This window comes from Cetorhinus maximus, chromosome 29 (genome assembly GCF_964194155.1).
Source record: "Cetorhinus maximus chromosome 29, sCetMax3.hap1.1, whole genome shotgun sequence".
Taxonomy (NCBI): Eukaryota; Metazoa; Chordata; class Chondrichthyes; order Lamniformes; family Cetorhinidae; genus Cetorhinus; species Cetorhinus maximus.
The window spans coordinates 19,377,864-19,402,075 of NC_135907.1; the positions used below are offsets into that span (position 1 = coordinate 19,377,864).

Below are 24,212 nucleotides of genomic sequence, written 5' to 3' on the forward strand. Positions count from 1 at the left end.
TGTATATCGTAACGATAGGATTAACATACCATTAACACTTGGGACATATAACTATCTTAAAGGCGCTATAAAAATGCAAATTGTTGGCTATCTAGACTTCTTTTGCAACAGTCAGTCCAACAAAGAATTAAATTTCCTAGACAAGACTCACTGTTCTTAAAGACAAATTCCCTGAGTCAGATTTACCCTGAAAAACCTCCTTAACGCCAAGCAAACGAATGATCCTCACTCAGTTTGTTAAGAGTATACATTCTTCATGTCTGACCTTGACCCCCATGGAAACAACTGAGTGTGTGTGGTCAGAGTCTGCAAGTTTACTCACCTTCATATTTTCAAACTGTGAGGGTAATTTCTGATGTGGCCCATCTTATGAATGCGTGTAACGCTGTCTCTGTGGGGAACTGGTTATGTGTGTCACAGTCAAAAAATACACATAATGCCATATGCTTCAAATGGGTTCCAATCTGTGTCACTCTTAACCTATCACTGTGAAGACTCACCAAATGTCAAAAGCTCTCGATGCAGTCAACTTAGGGAGCGCAACAGGAAAGAGAGAAAGAGGATGAGTGAGTTGGAAAGCGACTAAGGAAACACAAGGGAGAGACAGAATGAAAGAACAAGCGAGAGAATGAGTAAAACAACTAGAGAGACAGAATGAGTGAGAGGAAGATTCGAAGAATGAGAGGATTACAAACATGCATGTGAGGGAGATAGAGAGAAGGAATGAGAGATTAAGAGGAAGGGGGTTTGTGAAAAAGAGTTTTCTTGACAAAATGGTGAAAGGATTAATAATGAGTGAGTGAGTGAGTGAGTGAGTGAGCGAGTGAGAAAGAGAAAATGAGAGAGCAACAGAGAGCGATAGCAAGACAGAAAATAAGAGAAAGAGTGACAATGCCAATGGGTTAAATAAAAATTCTGCCTATCCCGTCGCAATCCTATCCTGACCCAAACCCACTCCAGTCCTGCTCCAGTCCTATCCAATCCCAATCCAATTCCCTCCCAGTGACATTCAGTGCTGCCTCCAGTCCCAAACCAATCTCGCCCCCGTCCTAACTGCAATCCCAACTCTAGTCATGATTCGAACCCACTGCTAGCTATGTGATTGGACATGATAGATAGTAACCCTGCCACCATCATGTGGCCAGACTTGGCAAGGAGGTAGAAGCATGCAGCCCTGGCTTAACCTCGGTGCTTGTTGCTACAAGGGGCATGGTTCTGATCGGATCCTTCCTTGACACTTCAACACTAAACCTGTCCCAGCTGAACTTAGATATCTATGGCCGTGTCCCCTTGAGAGCCTTAAGGTTGCTGTGATCAATACTGAACGGAGCTTATTTACTTTTATAAGGCCAGAATTCTACGTTGATCAGGCATCAAATTACGTTCGGGGGCTGATCGCGGGCGGAAGCTCATTTCACTTCCGCTTCTGGGCCCTCCAACTTGGTGCACATGCCAAGTGTGAAATTCAGGCCCAAATATTGAGCTGCCAATTGTGCCCCAGTTTCAGTCAACCATTAATATTTGTTGTCAATATTTTATTCTCATTGTAGAACCCAATGAGACCAGTGGAGCCATACAGGACACAACCGAGCAGAGGGCAGCTCGTGAGGTGGTGAGTTATGCCTATGTTAAATCAGGAGCTGTTCAGCCAGAGGACCAGCATCTTTAACCAGACTCCCATTCTCAATGATCAGTCTCAGTTGCGCTATTCTCATAGGAACAGGAGGAGGCCATTCAGCCCCTCAAGCCTATTTTGCCATTGAGATCATGACTGATCTATATCTACTTGGTTCTATAACCCTTAACACCCTTACCAAACAATCTATCAGTCTCAGTTTTGGCACTTTTGATTATCCCTCAGCTTTACAGCATTTTGGGGAAAAGAGTTTTAGATTTTCCAATATCCTTTGTGTGAATAAGTCCTTCCTGACATCACCCCTGAATGGCCTGGCTCGAATTTTAAAGTTATGCCCCCTTGTTCTGGGCTCCCTACAAAAGGAAATAGTTTTCCTCTATCTGTCCCCTTCAAACCCTTCAATCGTTTTAAACACCTCAATAAGAGATGCCAAAAGTACTTTCTTTCAGACTTTTTAAAATTTATTCTTTCATGGGGTGTGGGCCTCACTGGCTGGGCCAGCATTTGTTGCCCATCCCTAATTGCCCTTGAGAAGGTGAGCTGCCTTCTTGAAGCTCTGCAGCCCATGTGGTGTAGGTACACCCACAGCGCTGTTAAGGAGGGAGTTCCAGGCACTTGACCCAGCGACAGTGAAGGAACGGCCAATATATTTCCAAGTCAGGATGGTGAGTGGCTTGGAATGGAACTTGCAGGTGGTGGTGTTCCCATGTGCCTGCTGTCCTTGTCCTTCTAGGTGGTAGAGGTCACAGGTTTGGAAGATGCTGTTGAAGTAGCCTTTGTCAGTTGCTGCAGTGCATTTTGTAGATGGTACACACTGCTGTCACTGTGCGTCGGTGGTGGAGGGAATGAATGTTGAAGGTGATGGGTGGGATGTCAATCAAGCGGCTGCTTTGTATTGGATGGTCTTGAGCTTCTTGAGTGTTATTGGAGCTGCATTCATCCAGGCAAGGCGAGAGTATTCCATCACACTCCTGACTTGTGCTTTGTAGATGGTGGACAGGCTTTGGGAAGTCAGGAGGTGAGTTACTCACCGCACAATTCCCAGCCGCTGACCTGCTGAGGTGTTAAATCCAGGCCCCTGTCTGCCCTCTCAGGTGGATGGAAAAAAATCCCATTGCACCATTTCAAAGAAGAATTGGGGATTTCTCCCCAGTGTCCTGACCAATATTTACCCCATAGCCAACATCACAAAAACCATAGATTTTCTGGCTATCGTGGCATTGCTGTTTGTGGGATCTTGCTGTGCACAAATTGGCTGCCATCTTTCCTGCATTACATCAGTGACTGCACTTCAAATGCTGTAAAGCAATTTGGGATGCCCTAGGGATGTGAAAGACACTATATAAATGCAAGTGCTTTTTTTTTCCTCATGGAGGAGTGGGCATAAGGTGTGAAAGTGGTGGGTACAGTTCTACAGGAGGAGACATGTTTGGGGGTGAGAGAAAAGGGAAGCCCTGATTGGGCAGATGTATAAGGGGGGAGGTCGAGAGAGGGGAAAGGGACATTGACCTTCAAAGGCATGGAGGTGAAGGACCTGGATAACAGATGGGATTGTCTATTGGGTGGGGTCAAAAGTTGCCAGGAATTGCTATGCACTAAATTGTCTTTGTTGCTGGATGTTTACTGAGCCCCTTTTGTTTCACTTCCTCTTCCAGGCGATTCTCAATCACACTTTTGATGATATTGAGGCCTTCATGATAAGGCTTCAGAAAACAGCTGAAGCTTTCAAGATACTGGACCAAAGGAAGAAGAGCAGAATGGGGAAGAAGAGGCATACAAAAGACACTGGGGGTATGTAGAACAGAGGCAGGTTTTAGCTGGGCCCCTGAGGCTGGTGTCAGTGGTGAGGAGAAATCTCTTCTGCAGAATAGCAGCCAATTCCCAAGTCCAATTCATTGTTAGACCTCAACTAAGGTACCAATTGGAGGTTTCACAATTGGTCACCATTATCTGGGTTAGGTGGGGGGTCTTGTGGCGCAGCGGGTAGCATGCTTGTCTCTAAGCCAACAGCTCCAGGTTCAAATCCCACCCCAGAACTTGATGGCCGAGGAAGGTGCGTTCATAACCCAGTCAAACAGGGTTGAGTACCAACCTGCAACTCCTTCCAACACATGCCAATGGCAAGTGGTAAGTGCAGGAGAGGTTCCTGGCCAGCTGTCTGATGGAAAGAACATTGAAGCCTCTACCATCACTAATCTTAGTTTGGGACTACAACATGTATGTAAAAATACATGTTGCCACAGCAACTCAGGTTCCTTGGGGAGTGGAGGCTGGTTGACTCATTTTGCTGGGATGGTGTGTGTGGATCAGATTGTTGCCAAGAACAGGGGGTTTGATTCCCCCATTCTGGCTGGGGTGAATTCGGGACCTGCCTCTTTATCCTACCTGTGTTGGAGGTCGTGGTGCTGGGAGTCAGACCTGCCTTTAGGGACAGACAAAAAGATCTGAGTTAGAGAGATCAACCAGAGGTCTAGACGCTCAGCTCCAGAGCCCCCTCCCTAAACCCCTCCACCTCTCTCTCCTCCTTTAAGATGCTCCTTAAAACCTACCTCTTTAATCAAGCTTTGGGGCACCTGTCTTAAAATCTGTTCATGTGGATCGGTGCAAAATCTTTAGTCTGATAACACCCCTATGAAGACCCTTGAGATATTTTACTATGTTAAAGGTGCTCTATAAATGCAGGTTGTTGTTGATTGTTAGCCAGAGACTGATCGGGGCCCTGTGTATAAAGGTAATGTCAGAGGGCAGGACTTGTAGACCTCAATGGGGAAATGTGCAAAGGCCACGAAAATTCTCACTACCTGCCAGTGTGCCATTTTCCTGGAGGCTGGATTGAGACAGCAGGGCTGCTGTATATTGCTGAAAAAAGAGACATGCTGTTGAAGCTTTTATAGCTAGAATCTACACATATTCATACGCAGGCTTCTGTTCTCTGCAGGCAAAGGGGACATGTCCAGGCACTACGCCTTTTTAAAAAATTAAACAAAAGTGTGGGGGACAATGGTTCCCTGGCGCATTCTCCATGGCAAAGCCTCGACTAATCAAAGTTGACTTGCTAGCCAATCAACATCCTTTTCTCATGTGGTATAAATTGTTGCTCCCTTTGAAACTTGGTATTCTTGCGTTTGTCCTGATGAGTGCAAGATGAAAAGCTTCGACAGCATGTCTCTTTTTTCAGCAATACTCGAGTACTGTACTACCAAGCGACTAATATATATAACATATATATGCGTCTGTATATAAGGTCTATTGTTGTAGGCTGACAGGAATTCTCCAGTTGGCCTCGAGGTTGTCCGTAGTGTCTGGAACAGCCCTGTTGCTTGGAAGCGCCTCCTGTTAGCAGACAATGGACCAGTGCTCCAGGCAGTCTCTGAGGACTTCCTGGCCTGCCTGATGTCAACTGCAGAGGCAGGGTTCCTTGTGGAGGACCTCCCCCGACTGCTGAAGGTATTTTTAATTTTAGAAGATTAAAAAGTCGGGAGGGGGCGCCTGAAGATGAAGGCCACCCCCTCGGCCACCCTCTTACATCTCTGAACTGGAAGGCCTTCTATTTGCCTTGAAGGTCCACCCACCATCCCTAATAGGACACTGAGCCTGCTGTCCTGCCATTAATTGGCCAATTTGGTTGGGTGGGGAAACACTACCGGGGTTGTGACCCCATTTGACCTCAAGGTCAGGATCCCACCCAAAGGACAAAATCCTGCCCAGGATCCCTCCATGATGCCCCACCCCCAACCTCCCAACACCCATTGTCATAGCACACAACAATAACTTGCATTAATATATAGCAGGTAAGGTAATAAAACATCCCATGGCACTTCACAGGAGCGAGTATCAGACAAACATATGACACCGAGTCACATAGGGAGATATTAGGACAGGCAGCCAAAAGCTTGGTCAAAGAGAGAGGTTTTTAAGGAGTGTCTTAAAGAGAAGGGAGAGGTTTAGGGAGCAGTTTTCAGGGTTTAGGATCCCATACACAGAGAAGGAGCTCTCGATTGAGCTGTTGGAGGCCACCATATAGGACTGAACCCTCCTGGAAAGACAAGGGGCAAAGTGGTAAGAACCCCTCTAAAAACAACAAGAGGGGAGAGGGATAAATGATACACCACTTTATCAAATAGTAGATGGAATAGCTGAATGACGTGTTAAAATAACAATGCTGGATAACATGGGTACCTGTCTCAGAACAGTACTTAAAGACTATGATCTGCCAAACCAGGCTTATGCTGCCAGTTGCACCATGCACTGTTTCCATCATGTTGGCTCTGACCCCTAGCCAATCAGGAGGCAGCTTCACAGGGGCATCGCTGGCAAGGCCAGCATCTGTTGCCCATCCTTAATTGCCCTTGAACTGAGTGGCTTCCTAGGCCATTTCAGAGGGCAGTTAAGAGTCAACCACATAGCTGTGGTCTGGAGTCACATGTAGGCCAGACTGGGTAAGGATGACAGATTTCCTTCCCTAATGGGACATCAGTGAACCAGATGGGTTTTTACAACAATTGATGATAGTTTCATGGCCACCATTAACTGAGTCCAGCTTTATATTCCGGACTTACTAATTGAATTTAAATTCTACCAGCTGCTGTAGTGGGATTTGAACCCGCGTCCCCAAAGTATTAGCCTAGGTCATTGGATTATGAGTTCAGTGACTTTACCAGTACACCATCATCTCCCCACTCTGTCCCCTCAATCTCTAAAAGTAAGAGTGGATGAAACTTCTTAACTTGACCACACATCAGACTAAACCATTATTGGGCTCACTGCGGAATCCCAAATAGCTTGAGACGCCACAGAAGTGATGTCACCTGAGCTACTCTTCAATTTGCATCAGAAGACACTTTACATTGATGCAGGGGCATTGTATAATTTCAGTGCCAAGTAGTTTAGCATTCTTTGCGTCAACCTTGTTTCTTTATATTCATTTGTGGGATATGGGCATCACTGGCTGGGCCAGCATTTATTGCCCATCCCTAATTGCCCTTGAGAAGGTGGTGGTGAGCTGCCTTCTTGAACCGCTGCAGTCGATGTGGTGTGGGTACACCCACAGTGCAGTTAGGGAGGGAGTTCCAGGATTTTGACCCAGCGACAGTGAAGGAACGGCAATATAGTTCCAAGTCAGGATGGTGAGAGGCTTAGAGGGGAACTTGCAGGTGGTGGTGTTCCCATGTGTCTGCTGCCCTTGTCCTTCTAGATGGTAGTGGTCGTGGGTTTGGAAGATGCTGTCGAAGGAGCCTTGATGAGTTCCTGCAGTGCATCTTGTAGATGGTACACACTGCTGCTACTGTGTGTCGGTGGTGGAGGGAGTGAAAGTTTGTTGATGGCATCAAGCTTCTTGAATGTTCTTGGAGCTACACCCATCCAGGCAAGTGGAGTATTCCATTACACTCCTGACTTGTGCCTTGTAGATAGTTTACAGACTTTGGGGAGTCAGGAGGTGAATTATTCACCACAGGATTCCCAGCCTCTGACCTGCTCTTGTAGCCATGGTATTTATATGGCTAGCCCAGTTCAGTTTCTGGCCAATGGTAACTCCCATTGATGTTGATACTGGGGGATTCAGTGATGATAATGCCATTGAATATCAAGGGATGATGGTTAGATTCACTCCTGTTGGTGATGGTCATTGCCTGGCACTTGTGTAGTGTGAATGTTACTTGCCACTTGTCAGCCCAAGCCTGGATATTGTCCAGGTCTTGCTGCGTTTGGACATGGACTGCTTCAGTATCTGAGGAGTCGTGAATGGTGTTGAACATTGTGCAATTATCACCGAACATCCCCACTCCTGACCTTATTTTGGAAGGAAGGTCATTGATGAAGCAGCTGAAGATGGCCAGGTCTAGGACACTACCCTGAGGAATTCCTGCAGTGATGTCCTGGAGCTGAGATGATTGACCTCCAACAACCATTTTCCTTTGCGCTAGGTATGACTCCAACCAGTGGAGAATTTTCCCCCTGATTCCCATTGATTCCAGTTTTGCTAGGGTTCCTTGATGCCACATTTCAGTCAAATGCGGCCTTGCTGTCAAGGGCATAGACTCTCACCTCACCTCTGGAGTTCAGCTGTTTTGTCCATGTTTGAAGCAAGGCTGTAATGAGGTCAGCCTTGAAATATTGGTAATAGCTTTGTCTCAGTGGTAACAAGCTCACCTCTCACTCATGGCCTTCTGGGCTCAAGGTCCCATGCCAGGACTTGAGGTCGCAGTCAAGGCTGACCCTCAACGCAGTACTGAAGGAGTACTGCCTCATATTTCAGATGAGGCGTTAAATGTCTGCTTATTCAGGTGGACCTAAAAATCCCATGACGCTATTTCAACGAGAAGCAGGGGGTTCTCCCCAGTGTGCTGGGCCAATGTTTCTCCTTCAGTCAAACACCATAGACTCACTAGTCATTTATCTCAGTTGCTGGTTGTGGGAGCTAACTGTGCTCAAATTGATTGTCACGTTTCCCTACATTACAACAGCAACAGTGCTTCAAAACATCTCATTGGCTGTGAAGTGTGTTGGCACAGCCAGGGAGGTGCAATTTAAAATGCAATACCTTTCTATGGGAAATTTGGACAGCTAGGCACAGCTCCCCACCGCCTTCTCAAGGGCATTTAGAGGGGGGCAATAAATGTTGGCCTTGCCGGTGACGCCCTGTCCTGTGAAAGAATAAAAAAAAGCCCATCTCGCAGGCTGCCTTCTGATGGGCTAGGGGTCAGAGCCAGCACGTTCAGACGGTGCGAGATAAGTAAATAAAGAAGTTCCGATGGGAGGTTAGACTTGTCATCTACACTGCCTTTTCCGTGTGTGTTTGTAGCTTTACATGTTTTCTTTCTATCCATGATAGCCAGCCTCCACAAATTTTTCTATTTACACCTTGAATCAATTTTTTCTCTTCATTTCAGAGGGTCTCCTGACAGTGAGAGCTCGACCCCCAACCAAGGAGGCGTTTGTCGATGTTTTTCAGAAGTACAAATACTCCTTCAGTCTGCTGGTAAGCGAGGCATCAAGCAGAGAGGCTCAAACCCTTTCGAAAGGGTTTGGCCATATCGACTGTCAGTGTTCATGGCCTTAGTGCTGTTTGTCTCTGCAAACAGGCCCAGGCAAATGTGCCTAGTTGATTGCTAAAGTTCAGGACTGAATGCCTAACTCGGGTGTTGTCTGTCACCTTGGCTTTGATCTCTTATAACTGTTAGCAACCCAGCTTCCCAGTATCATTGTAAATGCTTGGAGACTGCAGAGGCTTTGAGTTAATGAACTGTGCACGTGATGTGAAACAGTTGTGGTTAATGGGATCACCTTGAAACTCAGCTGCAGTGCTATCTGTGGAGCTCAGAGACAAGTAGTGATTACAGCAGTGATCCTGCCTCAAGCCTTACTCTGCTGAATGTACAGTAACTCTGCAGTTATGCAGGGAGTAACCCTTACCCTCCTGAATAAACAGTGACCCGATAGAGTTACACAGTGTGTGATCCTTGCCCTGCAGAATAAACAGTGACCCAACAGAGTTACACAGTGTGTGATCCTTACCCTACAGAATAAACAGTGACTCTACACAATTACGCAGTGTGTGATCCACAACCTTCTGAATAAACAGTAACACTGCACAGTTACACAGTATATGATCCTTACCCTGTGGAATAAACAGTTACACAGTGTATGATCCTGCTGAATAAACAGTGACTCTGTAGAGATACACGGTGTGTGATCCACACCCTCCTGAATAAATAGTTTCTCTGTACAGTTACACAGTGTGTGACCCTGTTGAATAAGCAGTGCCCGGGCAGAGTTACACATTGTGTGATCCACACCCTGCTGAATCTAGGAACAGTTCTGATGAAGAGTCATTTGGACTCGAAACGTTAACTGTATTCCTCTCTGCAGATGCTGTCAGACCTGCTGAGTCTTTCCAGATATATTTGTTTTTGTTTTGAATCTAGGAACCATGTTGATTTGCAAATCAAATTTTGATTCCTATGGCTCCTATTTGTAGCACACCTTGGCCAGTTAACGTTTTTTTTATTCATTCACAGGATGTGGGCTTCGCTGGCTGGGCCAGCATTTATTGCCCATCCCTAATTGCCCTTGAGAAGGTGGTAGTGAGCTGCTATCTTGAACTGCTGCAGTCCATGTGGTGTAGGTAAACCCACAGTGCTGTTTAGGAAGGGAGTACTAGGATTTTGACCCAGCCACAGTAAAGGCACAGCGATATATTTCCAAGTCAGGATGGTGAGTGACTTGGAGGGGAATTTCCAGGTGGTGGTGTTCCCATCTATCTGCTGCCCTTGGCCTTCTAGATGGTAGTGGTCATGGGTTTGCAAGGTGCTGTCGAAGGAGCCTTGATGAGTTCCTGCAGTGCATCTTGTAGATGGTACACACTGTTGCTACTGTGCGTTGGTGGTGGAGGGAGTGAATGTTTGTGGATGGGGTTTATCAAGCGGGCTGCTTTGTCCTGGACAGTGTCGAGCTTCTTGGAGCTTCACTCATCCAGGCAAGTGGGGAGTATTCCATCACACTCCTGACTTGTGCCTTGTGGATGGTGGACAGGCTTTGGGGAGTCAGGAGGTGAGTTACTCATCGCACGATTCCCAGCCTCTTACCTGCTCTTGTAGCCACAGTATTTATATGGCTGGTCCAGTTCAGTTTCTGGTCAAGGGCAACCCCAGGATGTTGATAGTGGGGGATTCAGGGATGGTAAAGCCATTGAACATCAAGGGCTGATGGTTAGACTCTCTCTTGTTGGAGATGGTCATTGCCTGACACTTGTGTGGCGCAAATGTTACTTACCACTTGTCAGCCCAAGCCTGGATATTGTCCAGGTCTTGCTACATTTGGATATGGACTGCTTCAGTATCTGAGGAGTCACGAATAGTGCTGAACATTGTGCAACCATCAGCGAACATCCCCACATCTGACCTTATGATAGAAGGAAGGAAGGTCATTGATGAAGCAGCTGAAGATGGTTGGGCCAAGGACACTAAAAAGTGATTGATAATTCAGTCAAACCAGATATCAGGGATTGGATAATGTTATGGGTTAAACATTATTTTTCCTGTATGACACCTGGGATCAAATCCATCCTAGACCAAGAGATGGGAGGTTCCCCCCCACCACTGCCAAGCACCCCCCACTGTCAACCACCCCCCACCACCGCCAACCAACCCCCACCACGTCTCTTTTTTGCTCTCAGATTAACAGGCTGGTGTGAAATATTGTTAAGGGAGCCCACTTGTCTCAGTAAAATCTCTCTAGGCCAAAACTGTCCATAATTCACTGCAGATTGGATTCAATTGTCTTTCTTACTCAGAGATGGTGTGATGATGATTCGGGTAAGTAATGGAAATGTCACCCAGGTGCCAATGCGAAGACCTCTGACGTTGTGCTTACATTACATAGCTGTAAGAGAATAAAGCTTACCTTTACATTAACCGGTGCTGTACCTGTCCTGGGAATGTTTGATGTGGACAGTGTAGAGGGAGATTTACTCTGTATCTAACACCGTGCTGTACCTGTCCTGGGAATGTTTGATGGGGACAGCGTAGAGGGAGCTTTACTCTGTATCTAACCCCGTGCTGTACCTGCCCAGGGAATGTTTGATGGGGACAGCGTAGAGGGAGCTTTACTCTGTATCTCACCCCATGCTGTACCTGTCCTGGGAGTGTTTGATAGGAACAGTGTAGAGGGAGCTTAACTCTGTATCTCACCCCATGCTGTACCTGTCCTGGGAGTGTTTGATGGGAACAGTGTAGATGGAGTTTTACTCTGTATCTAACCCCATGCTGTACCTGTCCTGGGAGTGTTTGATGGGGACAGCGTAGAAGGAGCTTTACTCTGCATCTAACCCTGTGCTGTACCTGCCCTGGGAGTGTTTGATGGGGACAGTGTAGAGGGAGCTTTACTCTGTATCTAACCCCGTGCTGTACCTCTCCTGGGAGTGTTTGATGGGGATAGAGGGAGCTTTACTCTATCTAACCATGCTGTATCTCTCCAGCATTAACTCCTGGACACTTTAAGTACAGTGTAAGAAAGCAAAGACATTAAAAACCTAAAGAGAATCCACTGAGTGAATTTGAAGATGTGTTGAATTTGTAAGTGAATGGATCGGACCTTGTCACTGGTTTGAGGGAGTGGTCATGGCCCTAGTCAACCCAGGAGGTATAATCTAATGGAAGAACTTTGTTCTTATTTTCAGGCACGTCTGAAGAATCACATTGTAAACCCCAGCGCAACTGAACTAATCCACTTCCTATTCGGACCCCTCAACACGGTGAGCAGATTGCTTCCGACAGCTATCACATCATGGCGGGTGGCTCCTTCCTCTAGTGAGCCCATGGGCACAGCCTCCATTTTGTACTTAGCTGAGAAGGTTTTGTGAGCTTTTTCCATAACAATAGCTCCACAGAGTTCGACATCTACTGCCTCAGCAATGAACTGGGAGGTGATGGTGTTGGGGTAATGTGGCTGGATTAGTAACCCAGAGGAAAACAAAAATACCTGGAAAAACTCAGCAGGTCCGACAGCATCTGCGGAGAGGAATGCAGTTAACGTTTCGAGTCCGCATGACTCTTCAACAGAACTGAGGAAAAATAGAAAAGAGGTGAAATATAAGCTGGTTTAAGGGGGGTGGTGGGACAGGTAGAGCTGGATAGAGGGCCAGTGATAGGTGGAGATAGCCAAAAGATGTCATAGACAAAAGGACATATAGGTGTTGACGGTGGTGATATTATCTAAGGAATGTGCTAATAGGTGACATTAAGGGTAGAAAGCAGGACGAGCAAGGTACAGATAGCCCTAGTGGGGGTGGGGTGGGGGGAAGGGATCGAAATAGGCTAAAAGGTAGAGATAAAACAATGGATGGAAATACATTTAAAAATAATGGAAATAGGTGGGAAAAGAAAAATATATATAAATTATTGGGAAAAAGGGGGGATCAGAAAGGGGGTGGGGATGGAGGAGAGAGTTCATGATCTAAAGTTGTTGAACTCAATATTCAGTCCGGAAGGCTGTAAAGTGCCTAGTCGGAAGATGAGGTGCTATTCCTCCAGTTTGCGTTGAGTTTCACTGGAACATTGCAGCAGGCCAAGGACGGACATGTGGGCATGAGAGCAGGGTGGAGTGTTGATGCTGCAATGTTCCAGTGAAGCTCAACGCAAACTGGAGGAACAGCACCTCATCTTCCGACTAGGCACTTTACAGCCTTCCGGACTGAATATTGAGTTCAACAACTTTAGATCATGAACTCTCTCCTCCATCCCCACCCCCTTTCCGATCCCCCTTTTTCCAATAATTTATATAGATTTTTCTTTTCCCACCTATTTCCATTATTTTTAAATGTATTTCCATCCATTGTTTTATCTCTACCTTTTAGCCTATTTCAATCCCTTCCCCCCACCCCACCCCCACTAGGGCTATCTGTATCTTGCTCGTCCTGTTTTCTACCCTTAATGTCACCTTTAGCACATTCCTTAGATAATATCACCACCGTCAACACCACTTTGTCCTTTTGTCTATGACATCTTTTGGCAATCTCCACCTATCACTGGCCCTCTATCCAGCTCTACCTGTCCCACCCTCCCTTAAACCAGCTTAAATTTCACCTCTTTTCTATTTTTCCTTAGTTCTGTTGAAGGGTCATTCGGACTCGAAACGTTAACTGTGTTCCTATCCGCAGATGCTGTCGGACCTGCTGAGTTTTTCCAGGCATTTTTGTTTTTGTTTTGGATTTCCAACAGTTTTTTGTTTTTATCTTAGTAACCCAGAGGCCCAAGCTAATGCAGCTGGTGGAACATAAATTCAATTCATAAAATATGGAATTGAATGCAAAGACTAACAAAACTGTCATTGATTGACACAAAAACCCATCTGGTTCAATAATGCCCTTTAGGGAAGGAAATCTGCTGTCCTTACCTGGTCTGGCCTACGTGTGACTCCAGACCCACAGCAATGTGGTTGACTCTTAACTGCCCCCCCGAAATGGCCTAGCAAGCCACTCAGTTCAAGGGCAATTAGGGATGGGCAACCAATGCTGGCCTTGCCAGTGATGCCCACATCCCATGAAAGAATAAAGAAAAAAACTGTGAAGGGCCTGGATGGGCACAAACCCAAGATTTGGGTTGTAGTTCAAGCCTCGGCGATGCAATTCATCAGTGTCACTCCTTGAACATCTTGGCAGTAACTGCATTAACAAAAACAACAAAGAACAAAGAAAAGTACAACACAGGAACAGGCCCTTCGGCCCTCCAAGCCTGCGCCGATCATATTGCCTGTCAAACTAAAACATTTTGCACTTCCGGGGTCGTATACCTCTATTCCCATCCTATTCATGTATTTGTAAGCTGCCTCTTAAACACCACTATCGTACCTGCTTCCACCACCTCCTCTGGCAGCGAATTCCAGACACTCACTACCCTCTGCGTAAAAAACCTGCCCCGCACATCTCTTCTAAAGTTTTCTCCTCTCGCCTTAAATCTGTGTCCCCTAGTAATTGACTCTTCCACCCTGGGGAAAAAGCTTCTGACTATCTACTCTGTCCATGCCACTCATAATTTTGTAAACTTCTATCAAGTCGCCCCTCAATCTCCGTCGCTCTAGTGAGAGCAATCCGAGTTTCTCCAACCTCTCCTCATAGCTAATAACCTCCAGACCAGGCAGCATCCTGGTAAACCTCCTCTGCACCCTCTCCAATGCCTCCTCAGGATTCCCGCAGCATAACATCATCCCTGGGCCCAACACACCTACCCCCACCCTTATCCATTGCGCCCTCCTGAGATGCAGGGACTGTAACCAGGAGGGATGTGCAGAAACTTGGATGTGTCGGAGCCTGGACAGAAGTAATCTGGCTATTCGACTATGACATGCATCAAAAACAAACCCTGTCCTGCCCTCATCTCTTGATGTCCAAATGCATACACTTTCCAGCAGAGCTTTTCTTTCTAATTACTGCCTCTGAGCTGGGAGCCACACTGCTGAGGCAGGTATTTATTGCCCATCCCTACTTGTTCTGAGGGGACTAAGGCTGCGTAGTGTGGGACTGCAGTCACATGTAGGCCCGACTGGCTAAGAGCTGCAGGCTCCCTTCCCTGAAGGACATTAATGAACCGATTTGCTTTTCATGATAATCCGTCGTATTTCAAGTTTATTTCCTTCTTATTTTGATGCCATGTCGCAAGTAACCAGATCTCATGAACTTATCAGAGTGAGCTTAGAACTCTGATTGCAGTCCACTACCATAAGCATGAGACCCCCATTCCCGGAGCAGATCACCAGATAATGGCTGGGGGAGATTTCTGACTGATTCCCGCTGTTCCCCCTCACCCATGGGCACTGAAGTCAATTAGAATAATCCAACTGCTGCCCTCACTGGGACCAGTCAACTGAAGCCAGGACTCCAACCTCGGGGCTTCCTAGGGTTTGCATGGCACAAGAGAATCACAGCTCATGGAGCAACCAATCAAGCCTTTTTAAAAAATGTATTCTTGTGAATGTGCGCATCACTGGCTAGGCCAGCATTTATTGCCCTTCCCTAGTTGCCCTTGAGAAGGTGGTGGTGAACTGTCTTCTTGAACCGCTGCAGTCCATCTGGTGTAGGTACAGCCACAGTGCTGTTAGGAAGGGTTCCAGGATTTTGAAGGAACGGCCGATATATTTCCAAGTCAGGATGATGAGTGGCTTGGAGGGGAACTGGTAGGAGGTGGTGTTCCCATCTATCTGCTGCCCTTGTCCTTCTTGGTGGTAGTGGTCATGGGTTTGGAAGGTGTTGTCTAAGAAGACTTAACGATATGCTACAGTGCATCTTGTAGATGGTACAAACTGCTGCTACTGTGCGTCGGTGGTGGAGGGAGTGAATGGTTAATGTTGCGGTAGAGATCGCAAGTTTAAAAGGTGCTGGAAGAGCCTTGGTGTATCTTGTAGATGGTATAGGGAGGCATCCTGACCCCTTCCCCCTTTCACATATCTGTCCAGGCAGATCATTGGTAGAATGGAGCCAAGGTTTTTGACAATGTTGTTGTTATCCCTTTGCTCTGCACAGATGGTACAGTCGGCAGGTTTAGATGTTGCCAGCTCAGTTGCCACCCCGTTCTTGACCAATGATGCAGTCCACTTTTTGACCAACACCCTCGATGAGACAGAGATGAAACTGTGGCAGTCACTGGGAGACTCCTGGACCAAACCCAGGTAGGAAACACCCATCAGTCACCCTGTGCACTGGAACAAAGCTCTGGTCTGCATATTTCAATTAAGGTATAGAGAAACTGGAGAAGGTACAAAACAGATTTATAAGAATGACACCAGAATTAAGAGGTTGTAACTATCAGGAAGGACCTTACAATCTGGGACTGTCTTCCCAAGAATTAGGAAGGTTAAGGTGTGACCTAATAGATGCCTTTAGAATTTGCATCTATACATGAAATGGTTTGATAGGGTAGATAGAGTAAAAATGGTTCCACTCATGACGGAGTCAAAAGTCATACTTTATTCATAAAATTTGTAAAAGTACGTTGCATAACAGTTTAAATTTGACATTACATAAAGCACAATGTAGTCCCATTTCTTTTGCTGCAGTACATGGTACTCTGCCATGCCTCATCACAGTTGTGATTACAGGTTATATTTACAATATACATTCTCTGGTAGACACAGCCCAAGGGGTTGTCATGCAGTTTCCAGCCCCTCAGTATACTATGGCTGAGAGGCCTTAGACTGTGACCTTTCCCCATTTAGCCTCTGCTTTAGTGCATCCCTTAGCACATAGCCTGGACCTTGGGTTGTGTCAGTCTGCAACACTTGGTCGTCGACAGCTCTTTGCACAGGAAGACCAGCAAGTTTCGGGCAGACCGAGTTGATTGTCCTCCTGTGGCCATTGATGTTTATCTCAGCGTGCGTCCCTGGGAACAGCCCATGGAGCACAGAGTCCTGCGTGGTGGAGCTGCTCGGATGAACCTCAACTGAGACCACTGCATCTCTCTCCAGACCTGCTTTGCAAAGGCGCGTTGTGAAAGGAGCTGGGTGATGGCCTCTCACCCACCGTAGCCACCTCAAGGGCAATGGGCTGTGGGCGTTAGCCCCTAGGCCTGACAGTGAAGGCCCTCCTCACCACTAGCCAAGCTAGGTCATTCCCAAATGCAGCCTTGGTTGGAGTGAGCTATTGAGTGGAGAATGCATAGGGTTGGCAAACATTCCTGGTCCGTTTGATAACTGGATCCCAAGCCAGATGGTGAAGTATGAAGCTAGATGCAAAATCCTTTTCCCGATAGTTATTTATTTACAGCATGCAGCATTGTATATCTTTACCTCCTACTCACTAACCCAGTGCCCCAGCAGTTCATCTTTATACTCTTTTGAGTATCAGTTAAAACAAATGATTGTTTTAATCATTAAAGGGGCAATGTCATGAAAACACAACTTGAAAGGAAACTTATCAAAACTAAACTAAAATGATATTTTTGGGTCTGATGACACAATCCAGACCCCGTGGTGCCCACCGGTCGCAGAAGGCCTCAAGTGTGCCAATGGACGCCGCATTCTCCCTCTCCAGGGACACCCAGGTGCACACGTAGCCACAGAAGAGGAGCAGACAGTGGGGCCCAACGACCCCCCTCAACCGCCCGCTGCCTGGACCTGTCAATGGCTACCAGGCCCAGGAGCAGGCTTACAAGGAGGTCCCCCTCCTCCTCCTTCAGCCCCCTCCATGCCGAGCGGCCAAAACCTGAGGAGCAGCCCCTCAAAAGGTGGATCAGGGGCTGCAACCCCACATATCCCATGTAGATGTGGAACATGGGCTCCTCAAGGCCACAGAAAATACAGGCAGACTGGGAATTGGTAAAGCATCTTAATCTTTTGTTGCACAGATCTGCTGCATGCACCACTCTCCACACCAGTCCCTCTTTATATTTTCATTTAAGTAAAACCAATGATCAAAAAGAAATGAACGAGAGGGGATGACAGCCCCTGCAGCCCTTTGTGGGGCACCAAAACAAAAAATCAAAAATTTCGTAAGGAAACTTCCAAAATTAAACCAAAATGTCAACTCTGGGGGTGATGATGCACCCTGGCAGTCCCTCTTTATATGTGCTCAAGATACTTAATCAATCAAAGATACTTAATAAATCAATACCTTCCACCTGTTTATCCTTAACCTCAACAATTCACTTAACATAGCATTAACACTGCGAATAGCCCAGTACCACCTCTTACCCACTGCACTATTGGCATAATTGCATTCCATTCCTGACGCAGGGTCACTGCAAACTGATTGGACCTTCTTCTTCCTCTGTACAGGTTGGAATGGCCTGTGGAATACTGGGGAGCTCCATGTAATATCCAGTTCCAGTCTGGGTGGCAGCCAGACTACCTCGATCCCAACGGCATCCCGTGGGAGGATCCTGTGGAGCTGCAGCACAAACACGAGTTAATACGGATGCAGGTACAGAAGGGGTCAGCGGGACACATTCAATCATCTGATATCCACGTGGTGTCAGGATACAAGTCACCTGGTCTTTGGTTGCCCAGTGCGACGGAGGAGCGGGTTGCAGGGGTCGGGGGGGGGAGGGGCGGCTAGTCGGAGGGACTCCTGGTGGGCCTGCTCTTGGGCCCGATCAAGGCTCCCATCTGCAGTTCCAGTTTAGATCTGGAGGGCAAGATTGTTCTGCCCGCCTCTCCTCCTGGCCACACCTGGATGAGTACCACTGTAATGTGTAGTAGTCCAAATATTATCTTTGAATTTAATAAATCTGTCCCTTTTTGTTTAAAAGGAGACGGACACCTTTGTTAAATTATCTTTGATTTGGTTGATTACACTGGGTTGACACAGTGTCATCCTGATTGGCCATTTATGAAGAGTAGAATACATGTCGTCCATGACAACTGCAGCCCGGTGAAGGCTTTCATTGCTCCACTATTGACAGCCATGCCTTCAGTTGCCTGGGCCTAAAGCTCTGGAATTCCCTCCTTAGAGCTCTCCAGCTCTCCCTCCTCCTTTAAGATGCTTCTTAAAACCGAACTCGTTGATCAGATTCTTGGTCATCTTTCCTAATAACACCTCATGTTAATTGATGCCCAATTCTGATGTTGTTCCTGCAAAGCACCCTGGGACATTTGACTATGTTAAATGTGCTATACAAATGCAAGTTGTTGGTGTGCATTATTAGTACCAACAGATACCACCTGTACCCTAACAGCACTGTGGGTGCTCCCAGAACACATGGACTGCAGTGGTTCAAGAAGGCAGCTCACCACCACCTTCTCAAGGGCAATTAGGGATGGGCAATAAATGCTGGCTTAGTCAGCGATGATCACATCCCGTGAATGAATGAAAAAAAGATATACAGCATGGGCAGCTGTGCGTCAGGTCGGCTCGTTTTGCCAGCTTCACATTGAAAAGTTCTGGGTTTATACCCTGTCCCTAAGGCTTGGGCCTGGGAGTAATGAGGGAGGCGTATTATTCGAGGGGCCGCGTTATGCTTAGAGAGAGACTTGTCCCCCTTCTTTAGGATGCCCCTCAAGACTTTGACCAAGCCTTTTGCCAGCCCTCCTACCATCTCCTTGGGCTCCTTATGTTTGGTGATGCCTCTGTGAAAGGCTTGGGGGATGTATTTCGATACAAAAGGCATGGTATAAATGGAAGCTGTTGTTGATGCCCATTCAAGCGCACGTTAATGATCTCATGGAAGAGTTTGAAGAAGAGTCCAGAATTCTCCCTGCATCTAGGCCAACCTTCCTCCCTCAAATAACACTCTCAAAAAATGTGATCGAATGGGCGTTCATCTCACTGCGATTTGTGCGCCCCTGCTGTCCACAAATGGTTTCCACATTGCCGCTTGTGGTTTCTAATTGCAACCGGCCTGTAATAAATTAAATCATTCAGATCTAAAGAAATGTACTGGCTCTTTGCAGCCATCTTGAACCCACATTGCAGCTATCTCTCTTAGAAACTTCACACCAAAGTAGCTTCTTTTACGCTCCTGTTTCAAAACAGCCTTAGTTCTGAGCTAGAAGGCCGTGAGTTCAAGTCCCACTCCAGAGTACATAATATAAACTGAGACTCAGTACCGAGGGAGTGCTGCGCTGTCAGAGGCGCAGTCTTTCAGACGAAACATTAAAGTCAGACCTCACATTCCCTCTGAGGTGGCTGTAAACAATTGCACAGCGCTATTAGAAGAAATGCAGGAAGTCCGTCCCTTAAAAAGTGCATAATTTATTTCATTGCTGTGTGCAAATTGGCAGCCACGATTTCTCCACAATGACTTCCCTTCAAGTTACTTTGGGGTGTCCTCAGGATGTGATAGGTGCAGTATAAATGCAAATCCTTTTTTCAAAGACTGAAATGCATACAGAAATGTAAAACAGCTTTACAGAGTAATCTATTGTGCATGATGTTTCTGAAGGACATGACAAGACCTGGTATAAATACAAGTCTTTTCTTTTCAAACTGGACACACATTGCTTTGCAATGACAGCTACAGTTCCTGTAGTCCCCTACAGGGGCGATACTGAGAAACCTGTGGTTCTTCCTTAAGCTCAGCACTGCCACCAGCTGGTGTTTAGTGACAGTGTAGCTTAAATGGCTAAACATCAAGTTTAGTAAATTATGGGCAAAAATGTGGCATTTTCCCTGCCCCTATAACTAATAGAAACCTTATTGTGTTTTTAAGAACTCATCCTAAAAATGATTTAAAAGCACAGATTAACATGATACAGAAACAAAAACAGAAAATGCTGGAAAAACTCAGCAGATCCAGCAGCATCTGTGGAGAGAGAAACAAAGTTAATGTTTCGAACAAAAACAAAAATAGCTGAAAAACTCAGCAGGTCTGACAGCATCTGCGGAGAGAAACATAGTTGACTTTTCGAGTCTGTACGACCCTTCATCAAAACTAAGGAAATAGAGAAGTGAGGTGAAATATAAGCTGGTAGAGGGGGGGTGGGACAGGTAGAGCTGGATAGGGGACCAGTGATAGGTGAAGGCAAAGAAGAGATTAACAAAGATGTCATAGACAAAAGGACAAAGGGGTGTTGACGTGGGTGATATTATCTAAGGAATGTGCCAATGGGGATATTAAGGGTAGCAAGCAGGACAAGCTAGTGGCAGATGGCCCTAGTGGGGGTGGGGTGGGGGGAAGGGATTGAAATGGGCTAAAAGGTGGAGATAAAACAATAGATCGAAATAAATTTAAAAATAGGTGGGAAAAGAAAAATATATTTGTAAAAAAATTTTAAATTATTGGAAAAGGGGGGATCGGAAAGGGATGGAGGAGAGAGTTCATGATCTGAAATTGTTGAACTCAATATTAAGTCCGGAAGGCTGTAAAGTGCCTAGTCAGAAGATGAGGTGCTGTTCCTCCAGATTGCGTTGAACTTCACTGGAACATTGCAACAGGCCAAGGACGGGTGAGAGCAGGGTGGTGTGTTGAAATGGCAAGCGACAGGGAGGTCTGGGTCATGCTTGCGGACAGACTGAAGGTGTTCCACAAAGCGGTCACCCAGCCTGCGTTTGGTCTCTCCAATGTAGAGGATACCGCATTGGGAGCAGCAAATGCAGTAGACTAAATCGAGGGAAGTGCAAGTGAAGCATTGCTTTACTTGAAAGGAGTTAATGTTTCAAGTCTGTATGACCCTTCTTACTCTGTTTCTCTCTCCACAGATGGTGTTAGACCTGCTTAGTTTTTCCAACATCTTCTGTTTTTGTTTCAGCTTTCCAGCATTTTGCTTTTATTTTAGCATGGTACAGACTTCAGCTGCAGGGATGGATCATTTAGGTACTGTCTTGTCAGATTAACTGAGATTGCAGGATTCTGAGCACTTAAGGAGTGGTGATGCCCAAGTCCAAGTGGCCTCATGTAGTGTACGTTCAATCTTCAGTAGGCTAATACTTGACACAGAAATCCAAAGTTGGTGGTGGGTTCCAGTTCACTCAGAGAGTCTGAGTGCACTGTTACATGCATGTTGTAATCTGGAGTTATGGATAGTGATGGTGGAGGCTGCAACATTCTTTCCATCTCTTTCCATCACATGGCTGACCAGGAATCTCTCCCACTGTTACCACCTGCCATTGGCGTGTGTTGGAATCAACCTGTCTGGCCACATTGTGAACACACCTATCCTTGGCCATCAAATCCTGGGGTGGGACTTGAACCTGGAACTTCTGGCTCAAAGGCTGGGACACTACCCACCTCACCACAGGACCTCCTTGGATCCCAAGCTAGGGGACCATAAGTATGATAGTTACTAATATATCTAATAAGGAATTCATAAGAAACTTCTTCATCTAAAGAGCAGGTAGTGTCCTTCTTCCTTGGACTCTAGGCATGGGACTTGGTTCTTAGACAGACTGCAGACGTACTTTGGAATCTGCTTAACACTTATTTATTAGTACTACATCTAAACAAGTTACAGAGTAGGCATGCAGCTCTTAGGCATGATTCCAACCTCTCAAGAACCTAGCACATGACTGACTGGTGTCGCAGTGGTACATCATCGTCCACGTCATACATTAGCATATCCCATCTGTTAACCCTTTATACTACAGTTAGAATGTGGAACTCGCTACTACAGGGAGTGATTGAGGCAAATGTTGATCCAATTAAGGGGAAGCGAAATAAACACAAGGGAGAAAGGGATGGAAGGTTATGCTGGTGTGAAGAGGCTTGTGTGAAGCGTAAACGCTGGAGTGGAACTGTTTGCTTGTTTCTATGCTTTTTATTCAAAGTACCACACCCACCTTTTTCAAATATTGAAATGTATACAGGAATGTATAACAGCTTTACAGAGTAATCTAATGTGTATAAAACCTTTTTACTGAGGTGATTGTGAGAGCTATTTAAGACTCTTTCCTTCTCCCACCTGCCTGTTTCACTCTTACTACCTTCAGACTAGCAAAGCTGAATTTTGGCATCACCTGTGTCCTGATTTACCTCCTATTTTTTTTGTGTGTGTTCACACATTTTGAACGTGCTGACAAGCTGGTGCGATAAGCTTTGGGCTTTCACCTTGGTTTCTCCGTTACAAAACATGAAAATTGAGTGTATTAAAAAGCAGAAAATGCTGGAAATACTCAGCAGCTCTGGCAGCCTCTGTGGAGAGAAAAACTGAGTTAATGGCCGGAATTTGAACAAAGTGCCTTGTCTGCTGTTATTTATCCAGTTATCTCATAGCATCCAGTTGTGCCCAGTCCTGATGTTTTTAACTGCCTTGTCTCCTTGGTTTCAGCAATCAGGCCCACAGATTGTCCCCGTTAAACAAATCAACGGGTAAGTGCCATTTTTTTTTAATATTCGTTCATGGGATGGGGGCCCTAATTGCCCTTGAGAACCGACTGGTTTGCTCGGCCATTTCAGAGGGCAGTTAAGAGTCAGCCACATCGCTGTGGGTCTGGAGTTACATGTAAGCCAGACCAGGTAAGGACGGCAGATTTCCTTCCCTAAAGGACATTAATGAACCTGATGGGTTTTTAACGACAATGGCTTCATGAACTTTTTTTTGATATGTGACTTTTTTATTGAATTCAAATTTCACCATCTGCTGTGGTTGGATTCAAACGCAGGTCCGCAGAGCATTACTTGGGTCTCTCGCGATAATACCACTACGCCCCCGCCTCCCCCTTATCTTAATACATTAGCTAGAAACAGCCGAGGGACTCAGCTCAAAATTATTTGGGCGCATACTCTCAACTCACTACAAGAGGACTGAGGGGCTCCTGTCTCCCAAGTATATGCTAATGATAAGAATGCCATTTATAAAGGGGCATTCAGTTGCCACAAGTTTCCAAAGTTGCACACCAATATGCAAAGTCAACCATTAAAAGTTAAAGTGGCACAGTACACAGTGGAGCCAACAGCCCACCCGCTCATGAATCGAGCCACCCAAGTGATCCATTCTTTTCTTGTACAGTCATTCAACAACCCTGAGAGTAAATGGGTCAATCTTCTTCCTTCAGGAATCACGAGGTGGGGGCCAAACACATGAAATGCAGCTACGACTTTATGGCCAGGAACAGCAGCGAGCTCTCCGTCTTGTCTGGCGAAGTGATGGAGGTGAGTTCACCGCTTTGAGCCCCTTCAGTTGAAGGGATTGCTAGCGGGAGCAGGCTATTCAGCCCCTCAGGTCTGCTCTGCCACCCACGGTAGGTCAGCATCTCAACTCCACTTTCCTGCCTTTGCTGCATATCCCTCTATAACTAACAAATATCTATTGATCTCAATCTTGAAAGCTTTTTTGGAGGGTAGGGGAGAGTTCTCTAGATTTCCACTAGCCTTTGCTGTAAAGTACTTGGGACAGAAACAGTTATATGTTCAGCCAGAGACATTTAGAATTAGAACTGTACGCGCTGTTAAACATGGATCCTTTATTATTTATTGTTCTCTTCCTAGCAGACTCCTTCTGCTGGTACAAGCATATATGTTATCTCAAGTGGAAAATGCACAATGCAATTTTAAATACATGAGATTTGCGTGAAGATTCCTGATTTCACTCCTAAATGACCTAGCTCTAATGTTATGGCTATGCACCCTTGGTTCTGATTCTGTGCACCAGGAAAGTAGTTTCTTCATACCTATCCCATTGAATCTTTTTATCATTTTCAACACCTCGATTAGAT

At 46.1% G+C, this 24,212-nt stretch overlaps 1 protein-coding gene across 3 annotated transcripts in view; it reads left to right on the forward strand.

Annotated features, from left to right (window-relative positions):
* LOC144669362 (epidermal growth factor receptor kinase substrate 8-like protein 1) overlaps nucleotides 1-24,212 on the forward strand; it is an 84,222-nt gene that overhangs the window by 45,240 nt on the left and 14,770 nt on the right. For all 3 annotated transcript variants that reach the window (XM_078531737.1, XM_078531735.1, XM_078531736.1), the window contains 8 exons: nucleotides 1,551-1,612; nucleotides 3,292-3,427; nucleotides 8,527-8,615; nucleotides 11,814-11,888; nucleotides 15,651-15,796; nucleotides 17,900-18,044; nucleotides 22,826-22,866; nucleotides 23,553-23,649. In XM_078531737.1, coding sequence (XP_078387863.1) covers nucleotides 1,551-1,612; nucleotides 3,292-3,427; nucleotides 8,527-8,615; nucleotides 11,814-11,888; nucleotides 15,651-15,796; nucleotides 17,900-18,044; nucleotides 22,826-22,866; nucleotides 23,553-23,649 — 791 coding nt within the window. The remainder of the gene's footprint in view (nucleotides 1-1,550; nucleotides 1,613-3,291; nucleotides 3,428-8,526; nucleotides 8,616-11,813; nucleotides 11,889-15,650; nucleotides 15,797-17,899; nucleotides 18,045-22,825; nucleotides 22,867-23,552; nucleotides 23,650-24,212) is intronic.